Raw genomic sequence first — 11801 nt, forward strand, 5'->3', positions numbered from 1 at the left:
TCAATCTAAGACACTGTTTTGTAGCATTCTGCCAGTTTATATATTTTTTTGTCAGCCTAAATCACTTTTTTGTAGTATTCTGTCAGTTTTGTAGATTTCTGTCAGCCGGAGTGACTTTTTCGTAGAATTCTGTCAGTTTTGGCAGATTTCTGTCAGCCGTAGTGACTTTTTTGTAGTATTCTGTCAGTTTTGTAGATTTCTGTCAGCCGGAGTGATTTTTTCGTAGCATTCTGTCAGTTTTGGCAGATTTCTGTCAGCCGTAGTGACTTTTTTGTAGCATTCTGTCAGTATTATAGATTTCTGTCAGCCGGAGTAACTTTTTCGTAGCATTCTGTCAGTTTTGGCAGATTTCTGTCAGCCGGAGTAACTTTTTCGTAGCATTCTGTCAGTTTTGGCAGATTTCTGTCAGCCGTAGTGACTTTTTTGTAGTATTCTGTCAGTTTTGTAGATTTCTGTCAGCCGGAGTGATTTTTTCGTAGCATTCTGTCAGTTTTGGCAGATTTCTGTCAGCCGTAGTGACTTTTTTGTAGCATTCTGTCAGTATTATAGATTTCTGTCAGCCGGAGTAACTTTTTCGTAGCATTCTGTCAGTTTTGGCAGATTTCTGTCAGCCGTAGTGACTTTTTTGTAGCATTCTGTCAGTATTATAGATTTCTGTCAGCCGGAGTAACTTTTTCGTAGCATTCTGTCAGTTTTGGCAGATTTCTGTCAGCCGTAGTGACTTTTTTGTAGTATTCTGTCAGTTTTATAGATTTCTGTCAGCCAGAGTGACTTTTTCGTAGCATTCTGTCAGTTTATGTAGATTTCTGTCAGCCTAAATCACTTTTTTGTACCATTCTGTCAGTTTTTGTAGATTTCTATCAGCCTAAATCACTTTTTTGTAGTATTCTGTCAATTTTTCGTACAATAATTAAACGAAAAATGGATTTTCAACACAGTTTAAAGGACTTTTAATTTAATTCTAAAGTTTCCCACGATTATCATCGACAATTTTATTTATACCGCGAATTATTTGTCGATATTTCGTTCAATACGTTTCTCGTCATTCATTCTTTCAATTTTTCGTGAATTTTTTCATTAAAAAAATGGCCGTTTATAAACGACTTAATAGCGTGACAACATTAATATTTAAATAATGATATCGATTTTCGAAATTAGAATCATAAATGAGTCTTTTTAATATGTGCATTAATTTGTTTGTTTTGACCTGCCGCTGACCGATTTTCCTTAACGAGGCCGTAAATTTAAATAAAAACATTTCACACCACATTCAAACATCACCCTGTATACAGTATGGAAACTATTTTCATCGCGTATACGTTGAAATCCATTTTAAAAGTGTTTGTTGTGGATTGGAGCGAAAAATATCTGCAGTTTGTTTGTTTGTTTTTTTTTTTAATTTTCTTTCGTTGCAGGAAAATGGAAATTATTGCAGGAAAATGAGATATTTCCACGGCAGCGTTTTCCAATAGGCGCGGCATCGATTATTTTAATGGTGTATTATCATGTTTTCCATGATATAATTCATTTAAGTAGGTATGGGATGAAATTTGGAGTTGCGAAGCCCGATTTTGTTCGCTCGAGCAACGTTTCTTGTATTACTGACGATTTTTGGAAGGGGGGTCTCGTTTTAGCGGGAAATTTTGAGATTTTGTGGAATGGAAATGTAAAATTCGAAAAATTTCGATTTTTAATGAATTGTTTTTCTTGATTTTCAACAATTTTTTGGAAAAAAATCGAAATTAAATCGAAAATATGTTGTATTCGCATGTTTTTCAAATTTGGGATTAGGAAGAAGGAGGGGGAGTCTCGATTTAGCGGGAAATTTTGAGATTTTGGGGAGGTGGAAATGTGAAATTCGAAAAATTTCGATTTTGAATGAATTGAGAAGTTTTTTTTTCGAAAAATCTGTTTTTCTTGATTTTCAACAATTTTTTGGAAAAAAATCGAAATTAAATCGAAAATATGTTGTATTGTCATGTTTTTCAAATTTGGGATTAGGAAGAAGGAGGGGGAGTCTCGATTTAGCGGGAAATTTTGAGATTTTGGGGAGGTGGAAATGTGAAATTCGAAAAATTTCGATTTTGAATGAATTGAGAAGTTTTTTTTTCGAAAAATCTGTTTTTCTTGATTTTCAACAATTTTTTGGAAAAAAATCGAAATTAAATCGAAAATATATTGTATTGTCATGTTTTTCAAATTTGGGATTAGGAAGAAGGAGGGGGAGTCTCGATTTAGCGGGAAATTTTGAGATTTTAGGGAGATGGAAATAAAAATATCGAAAAATTTCGATTTTGAATGAATTGAGAAGTTTTTTTTTCGAAAAATCTGTTTTTCTTGATTTTCAACAATTTTTTGGAAAAAAATCGAAATTAAATCGAAAATATGTTGTATTGTCATGTTTTTCAAATTTGGGATTAGGAAGAAGGAGGGGGAGTCTCGATTTAGCGGGAAATTTTGAGATTTTGGGGAGGTGGAAATGTGAAATTCGAAAAATTTCGATTTTGAATGAATTGAGAAGTTTTTTTTTCGAAAAATCTGTTTTTTTTTGATTTTCAACAATTTTTTGGAAAAAAATCGAAATTAAATCGAAAATATGTTGTATTGTCATGTTTTTCAAATTTGGGATTAGGAAGAAGGAGGGGGAGTCTCGATTTAGCGGGAAATTTTGAGATTTTGGGGAGGTGGAAATGTGAAATTCGAAAAATTTCGATTTTGAATGAATTGAGAAGTTTTTTTTTCGAAAAATCTGTTTTTTTTTGATTTTCAACAATTTTTTGGAAAAAAATCGAAATTAAATCGAAAATATGTTGTATTCGCATGTTTTTCAAATTTGGGATTAGGAAGAAGGAGGGGGAGTCTCGATTTAGCGGGAAATTTTGAGATTTTGGGGAGGTGGAAATGTGAAATTCGAAAAATTTCGATTTTGAATGAATTGAGAAGTTTTTTTTTCGAAAAATCTGTTTTTTTTTGATTTTCAACAATTTTTTGGAAAAAAATCGAAATTAAATCGAAAATATATTGTATTGTCATGTTTTTCAAATTTGGGATTAGGAAGAAGGAGGGGGAGTCTCGATTTAGCGGGAAATTTTGAGATTTTAGGGAGATGGAAATAAAAATATCGAAAAATTTCGATTTTGAATGAATTGAGAAGTTTTTTTTTCGAAAAATCTGTTTTTCTTGATTTTCAACAATTTTTTGGAAAAAAATCGAAATTAAATCGAAAATATGTTGTATTGTCATGTTTTTCAAATTTGGGATTAGGAAGAAGGAGGGGGAGTCTCGATTTAGCGGGAAATTTTGAGATTTTGGGGAGGTGGAAATGTGAAATTCGAAAAATTTCGATTTTGAATGAATTGAGAAGTTTTTTTTTCGAAAAATCTGTTTTTTTTTGATTTTCAACAATTTTTTGGAAAAAAATCGAAATTAAATCGAAAATATGTTGTATTGTCATGTTTTTCAAATTTGGGATTAGGAAGAAGGAGGGGGAGTCTCGATTTAGCGGGAAATTTTGAGATTTTGGGGAGGTGGAAATGTGAAATTCGAAAAATTTCGATTTTGAATGAATTGAGAAGTTTTTTTTTCGAAAAATCTGTTTTTTTTTGATTTTCAACAATTTTTTGGAAAAAAATCGAAATTAAATCGAAAATATGTTGTATTCGCATGTTTTTCAAATTTGGGATTAGGAAGAAGGAGGGGGAGTCTCGATTTAGCGGGAAATTTTGAGATTTTGGGGAGGTGGAAATGTGAAATTCGAAAAATTTCGATTTTGAATGAATTGAGAAGTTTTTTTTTCGAAAAATCTGTTTTTTTTTGATTTTCAACAATTTTTTGGAAAAAAATCGAAATTAAATCGAAAATATGTTGTATTCGCATGTTTTTCAAATTTGGGATTAGGAAGAAGGAGGGGGAGTCTCGATTTAGCGGGAAATTTTGAGATTTTGGGGAGGTGGAAATGTGAAATTCGAAAAATTTCGATTTTGAATGAATTGAGAAGTTTTTTTTTCGAAAAATCTGTTTTTTTTTGATTTTCAACAATTTTTTGGAAAAAAATCGAAATTAAATCGAAAATATGTTGTATTCGCATGTTTTTCAAATTTGGGATTAGGAAGAAGGAGGGGGAGTCTCGATTTAGCGGGAAATTTTGAGATTTTGGGGAGGTGGAAATGTGAAATTCGAAAAATTTCGATTTTGAATGAATTGAGAAGTTTTTTTTTCGAAAAATCTGTTTTTTTTTGATTTTCAACAATTTTTTGGAAAAAAATCGAAATTAAATCGAAAATATGTTGTATTGTCATGTTTTTCAAATTTGGGATTAGGAAGAAGGAGGGGGAGTCTCGATTTAGCGGGAAATTTTGAGATTTTGGGGAGGTGGAAATGTGAAATTCGAAAAATTTCGATTTTGAATGAATTGAGAAGTTTTTTTTTCGAAAAATCTGTTTTTTTTGATTTTCAACAATTTTTTGGAAAAAAATCGAAATTAAATCGAAAATATGTTGTATTCGCATGTTTTTCAAATTTGGGATTAGGAAGAAGGAGGGGGAGTCTCGATTTAGCGGGAAATTTTTAGATTTTGGGGAGGTGGAAATGTGAAATTCGAAAAATTTCGATTTTGAATGAATTGAGAAGTTTTTTTTTCGAAAAATCTGTTTTTCTTGATTTTCAACAATTTTTTGGAAAAAAATCGAAATTAAATCGAAAATATGTTGTATTCGCATGTTTTTCAAATTTGGGATTAGGAAGAAGGAGGGTGAGTCTCGATTTTAGCGGAAAATTTTGAGATTTTGGGGAGGTGGAAATGTGAAATTCGAAAAATTTCGATTTTGAATGAATTGAGAAGTTTTTTTTTCGAAAAATCTGTTTTTCTTGATTTTCAACAATTTTTTGGAAAAAAATCGAAAATATGTTGTATTGTCATGTTTTTCAAATTGGGGATTAGGAAGAAGGAGGGGGAGTCTCGATTTTAGCGGAAAATTTTGAGATTTTGGGGAGGTGGAAATGTGAAATTCGAAAAATTTCGATTTTGAATGAATTGAGTAGTTTTTTTTTTTGAAAAATATGTTTTTTTTTGATTTTCAACAATTTTTTGGAAAAAAATCGAAATTAAATCGAAAATATGTTGTATTGTCATGTTTTTCGAATTTGGGATTAGGAAGGAGAGGGAGGAGTCTCGTTTTAGCGGGAAATTTTGAAATTTTGGGGAGGTGGAAATGAAAATTTCGATTCTGAATAAATCGAGAAGAGTTTTTTTTCGAAAATCCTGTTTTTTTTTGATTTTCAATAATTGTTTGGAAGAAATCGAAAAACAAATTTTCACAAAATTTTTAAAGCCGCCCCTGTAACAATTGAGACCCAATTCAATGGCAGATCACTTGTTTTCGTGTTTTTTCTTTCCGATTTTTTTCAAAAACTATTATTTTGTTTCCCCAATCAACTCTACGTACATTAAAAAATGTATTACGATTGGTTCATGGCCAACCACCGGATATTGGATTTTATTGGAAATTGTCATTTGTTGTGACCTCCCCTCGTGACTCGTCAAACAAATATAAACACTTAGCAACCAATAAAGGGTCGTAAACAAGGGCGGGTTTTCAAGTGACATCCCAATAGGGATGAAACGGCATTGAAAATTTCATATTGAAATAATTTCGTCGAAGATGACGAAATTTGTTGGACGAATGTCTTCTATTCGGCTAAATAAATCAAAGTTCGTACACGAATACCTCTTATTCGGCAAAAATAATTAATTGTGGTAATCTAATATATATCCCATTCGTCAAAAACAACGAAATTTTATGAAAGAACGTGTTAAATTCGTCATAAATAACGGTTGTCTCTTATTCGTTAAATATATCAAAAATTTATAAAAGATAGACAACTATTCGTCTAAAATTTCGAAATCGGTTAGATCAGTATCGATATTTCGGCAAAATAATCGAAATTTGGTGGACAAGTGTATTGAATTCGTCAATAACGTCGAAATTTTCTGGACGAATGTCTTCTATTCGTCAAAGATATCGAAATTTGAGCGACTCAAGTCTGCTATTTTGAAATTTTATCAGTTTATGTCTTGTGTTGAGCTGAATAAAGGTGATTTCGTACACGAGTGTCTTCTATTCGTCAAAAATTTCGACATTCAATCCATAACAGTCACATATTCGCCAAAATATCGATGTTTTATGGACGAATGTCGTTTATTCGTCAAAATAATGGAAATTTGATAGAAAAGTATCTGCCATTCGTCAAAAATTTCGAAATTCAATCCATAAGTGTCAACTATTCGTTAAAAATATTAAAATTTGGTAAACAAACAACTCGCATTCGTTAAAAATAAAGAATGTTTTTTATTCGTCGAAACAATAAAAATTTGATAGCAGACAGACGCCAGTTGACAAAATAATAAAAATTAAATGGACAAACGTCTCCCATTCGTCAAAAAAATAGAAATTTGACAGATCAATGTGACTATTGGTCAAAAACATCGAAATTCGATAGATGACAGTCGTTTATTCGTCAAAAATATTATATGTTGATGGAAAAACGTCCCCAGTTCGTCTATTCGTCTAATTTGGATAACGAACGTATCTATTCGTCAAAAATATCGCATTTCAATAGAAGGACGTCTACTATTCGTCAAAAATATTGCATTTTGATGAAAGGACGTCTACTATTCGTCAATCACATCGAATTTTGATAAAAGATAATCGTCTATTTGTCTAAATTCGTCTAAATTCGAAATATGGAGAACGAACGAATCTATTTGTCAAAAATATTGCATTTTAATGGAAGGAATTCGCCTATTCGTCAAAAATATCGAATTTTAGTAGAAGGACGTCGCCTATTCGTCAAAAATATCGTAATTCGATGGATGTCAGTCGCCTATTTGCCAATAATATCGAAATTTGATTAATAACAGTCGCCTATTCGTCAAAAATATCGAATTTTAGTAGAGGAACGTCGCCTATTCGTCAAAAATATCGTAATTCGATGGATGTCAGTCGCCTATTTGCCAATAATATCGAAATTTGATTAATGACAGTCGCCTATTCGTCAAAAATATCGAAATTCGATTAATGACAGTCGCCTATTCGTCAAAAACATCGAAATTTGATTAATGACAGTCGCCTATTCGTCAAAAATATCGAAATTCGATGGATGTCAGTCGCCTATTTGTCAATAATATCGAAATTTGATTAATGACAGTCGCCTATTCGTCAAAAACATCGAAATTCGATTAATGACAGTCGCCTATTTGTCAATAATATCGAAATTTGATTAATGACAGTTGCCTATTCGTCAAAAATATCGAAATTCGATGGATGTCAGTCGCCTATTCGTCAAAAATATCGAAATTCGATGGATGTCAGTCGCCTATTCGTCAAAAACATCGAAATTCGATGGATGTCAGTCGCCTATTTGCCAATAATATCGAAATTTGATTAATGACAGTCGCCTATTCGTCAAAAATATCGAAATTCGATTAATGACAGTCGCCTATTCGTCAAAAACATCGAAATTTGATTAATGACAGTCGCCTATTCGTCAAAAATATCGAAATTCGATGGATGTCAGTCGCCTATTTGTCAATAATATCGAAATTTGATTAATGACAGTCGCCTATTCGTCAAAAACATCGAAATTCGATTAATGACAGTCGCCTATTTGTCAATAATATCGAAATTTGATTAATGACAGTTGCCTATTCGTCAAAAATATCGAAATTCGATGGATGTCAGTCGCCTATTCGTCAAAAATATCGAAATTCGATGGATGTCAGTCGCCTATTCGTCAAAAACATCGAAATTCGATTAATGACAGTCGCCTATTCGTCAAAAACATCGAAATTTGATTAATGACAGTCGCCTATTCGTCAAAAATATCGAAATTCGATGGATGTCAGTCGCCTATTCGTCAAAAATATCGAAATTCGATTAATGACAGTCGCCTATTCGTCAAAAACATCGAAATTTGATTAATGACAGTCGCCTATTCGTCAAAAACATCGAAATTTGATTAATGACAGTCGCCTATTCGTCAAAAATATCGAAAGTCGATGGATGTTAGACGCCTATTCGTCAAAAATATCGAATTTTAGTAGAGGAACGTCGCCTATTCGTCAAAAATATCGTAATTCGATGGATGTCAGTCGCCTATTTGCCAATAATATCGAAATTTGATTAATAACAGTCGCCTATTCGTCAAAAATATCGAAATTCGATGGATGTCAGTCGCCTATTTGTCAATAATATCGAAATTTGATTAATGACAGTCGCCTATTCGTCAAAAATATCGAAATTTGATTAATGACAGTCGCCTATTCGTCAAAAATATCGAAATTCGATGGATATCAGTCGCCTATTCGTCAAAAACATCGAAATTTGATTAATGACAGTCGCCTATTCGTCAAAAATATCGAAAGTCGATGGATGTTAGACGCCTATTCGTCAAAAATATCGAATTTTAGTAGAGGAACGTCGCCTATTCGTCAAAAATATCGTAATTCGATGGATGTCAGTCGCCTATTTGCCAATAATATCGAAATTTGATTAATAACAGTCGCCTATTCGTCAAAAATATCGAAATTCGATGGATGTCAGTCGCCTATTCGTCAAAAATATCGAAAGTCGATGGATGTTAGACGCCTATTCGTCAAAAATATCGAATTTTAGTAGAGGAACGTCGCCTATTCGTCAAAAATATCGTAATTCGATGGATGTCAGTCGCCTATTTGCCAATAATATCGAAATTTGATTAATGACAGTCGCCTATTCGTCAAAAATATCGAAATTCGATGGATATCAGTCGCCTATTCGTCAAAAACATCGAAATTTGATTAATGACAGTCGCCTATTCGTCAAAAATATCGAAAGTCGATGGATGTTAGACGCCTATTCGTCAAAAATATCGAATTTTAGTAGAGGAACGTCGCCTATTCGTCAAAAATATCGTAATTCGATGGATGTCAGTCGCCTATTTGCCAAAAATATCGAAATTTGATTAATGACAGTCGCCTATTCGTCAAAAATATCGAAATTCGATGGATATCAGTCGCCTATTCGTCAAAAATATCGAAAGTCGATGGATGTTAGACGCCTATTCGTCAAAAATATCGAATTTTAGTAGAGGAACGTCGCCTATTCGTCAAAAATATCGTAATTCGATGGATGTCAGTCGCCTATTCGTCAAAAATATCGAAATTCGATGGATGTCAGTCGCCTATTCGTCAAAAACATCGAAATTCGATTAATGACAGTCGCCTATTCGTCAAAAACATCGAAATTTGATTAATGACAGTCGCCTATTCGTCAAAAATATCGAAATTCGATGGATGTCAGTCGCCTATTCGTCAAAAATATCGAAATTCGATTAATGACAGTCGCCTATTCGTCAAAAACATCGAAATTTGATTAATGACAGTCGCCTATTCGTCAAAAACATCGAAATTTGATTAATGACAGTCGCCTATTCGTCAAAAATATCGAAAGTCGATGGATGTTAGACGCCTATTCGTCAAAAATATCGAATTTTAGTAGAGGAACGTCGCCTATTCGTCAAAAATATCGTAATTCGATGGATGTCAGTCGCCTATTTGCCAATAATATCGAAATTTGATTAATAACAGTCGCCTATTCGTCAAAAATATCGAAATTCGATGGATGTCAGTCGCCTATTTGTCAATAATATCGAAATTTGATTAATGACAGTTGCCTATTCGTCAAAAATATCGAAATTCGATGGATGTCAGTCGCCTATTTGTCAATAATATCGAAATTTGATTAATGACAGTCGCCTATTCGTCAAAAACATCGAAATTCGATTAATGACAGTCGCCTATTTGTCAATAATATCGAAATTTGATTAATGACAGTTGCCTATTCGTCAAAAATATCGAAATTCGATGGATGTCAGTCGCCTATTCGTCAAAAATATCGAAATTCGATGGATGTCAGTCGCCTATTTGTCAATAATATCGAAATTTGATTAATGACAGTTGCCTATTCGTCAAAAATATCGAAATTCGATGGATGTCAGTCGCCTATTTGTCAATAATATCGAAATTTGATTAATGACAGTCGCCTATTCGTCAAAAACATCGAAATTCGATTAATGACAGTCGCCTATTCGTCAAAAACATCGAAATTTGATTAATGACAGTCGCCTATTCGTCAAAAATATCGAAATTCGATGGATGTCAGTCGCCTATTCGTCAAAAATATCGAAATTCGATGGATGTCAGTCGCCTATTTGTCAATAATATCGAAATTTGATTAATGACAGTCGCCTATTCGTCAAAAACATCGAAATTCGATTAATGACAGTCGCCTATTTGTCAATAATATCGAAATTTGATTAATGACAGTTGCCTATTCGTCAAAAATATCGAAATTCGATGGATGTCAGTCGCCTATTCGTCAAAAATATCGAAATTCGATGGATGTCAGTCGCCTATTTGTCAATAATATCGAAATTTGATTAATGACAGTCGCCTATTCGTCAAAATGATCGAAATTCGATAGGCGAAAATCTCATAATAAGCAAAAATTCATAGTTAGTGTGACGTGCGTCCGTATTTACCGAATTGTTGTATAAGTGCCACGCATTTGCAAAAATATAGAAAACGAATATAAGCAAATTTTCGTTTGACCCTATAAAATAGTCTGAATATAAGTAATTGCGTGCAATCGAAAAACGAAAAATTCGTCGGAAATTTTCAAAGCACTTTTCAGGCGCGACCCTTACCTTGAAAGCCTTATAAGACGAAACAACGTACGAAGCGCCATCTTCCAATTCGTCCAACCTAAATTTCCTATCCCCGTCCATGGAAAAAATATACCTAGCTCCACGTGGAAGATCCATCCTCAAGGACAATTTATCCAACAAGGATTCCAAGCTCACTATATCCCTACCGGGTTTGAATCTATAACCAAAACATCCGAATTTACGCAACGACGGCGACCTCTACATCCGTTCGCATTACCTAAATTCTATGCCGGGAAAGAAGGGATCGCCGTTTTTATAAAAAATCACCCTTCTGGCCCTCCAATAGGACAAATTGTTGTATCTGCTGGCGGTCATCGTCATTTCGGCGCGACTCTTCGGTCTATTCGGCAAGGGAACCATCGAAGACGCTTCGCTGGCATTGTCGGCCATAGAAGGAGGCCAATATCCACCTACAAACACCCGATAGACGCTTATCCGTAAACGGCGCCATCTATCACTTACCGTTCGTATTACCGACTTCGTTATCTTCCTCGTCGGTATCAGGATCTTTTTCTAATTTCCTTATACCGTTCGACGCGGCGTTTCGATGCGGACTGGCGTCTCCGTTGTTGGACAGTTTGTCGTCTTCGTCCCGGATATCGACGACGCCATCTTTCGTCGATTCGCCGTTACGATCGCTCGTTTCTAAAGCGGCGGTTTCTTCTTCGTTATCGTAGTGCTGCATCCGACTGCCGGATCGAGATGGCGCTACCGACTACCAAATTTTATCTTTAAAAACCTTCTTTTTCAACCAACCCCCCTCCACCCCGCCCCGTGAAATTTCGGTAGGTGCTGTTATTAGAGAATTCTACTACTCACCATCGCTGAACACTAAAAAAATTTTTTGGTCCGCGTCGATTTCACCTCGGATCGATGTTATTTCGACATGAAGGGTCGTCGGCCCTTTGGAAAGGCGCAAGAACTACCGAACCGTTTCGATTTTGAAAAGTTTTCGAAAGAAAAAGGGAAACTTTAACGGAAAGACGTGCGTAGAGAGCGGACGCAACGTCCGGCGTGATTTGGGGTCGTTGAGTAAT

General features: G+C 34.1%; 1 protein-coding gene across 1 annotated transcript in view; it reads right to left on the reverse strand.

Annotated features, from left to right (window-relative positions):
* Window positions 1-11801, reverse strand: part of LOC130443485 (echinoderm microtubule-associated protein-like CG42247) — a 30617-nt gene extending 18816 nt beyond the window's left edge. Inside the window, exons 1-4 of the mRNA XM_056778145.1 lie at window positions 11584-11801; window positions 11227-11479; window positions 10982-11174; window positions 10744-10921 (exon numbers count right to left, since the gene is read on the reverse strand). Coding sequence (XP_056634123.1) covers window positions 10744-10921; window positions 10982-11174; window positions 11227-11479; window positions 11584-11586 — 627 coding nt within the window. The 5' untranslated portion in view covers window positions 11587-11801. The remainder of the gene's footprint in view (window positions 1-10743; window positions 10922-10981; window positions 11175-11226; window positions 11480-11583) is intronic.

Source organism: Diorhabda sublineata, chromosome 4, assembly GCF_026230105.1.
Source record: "Diorhabda sublineata isolate icDioSubl1.1 chromosome 4, icDioSubl1.1, whole genome shotgun sequence".
NCBI classification, from domain to species: Eukaryota; Metazoa; Arthropoda; class Insecta; order Coleoptera; family Chrysomelidae; genus Diorhabda; species Diorhabda sublineata.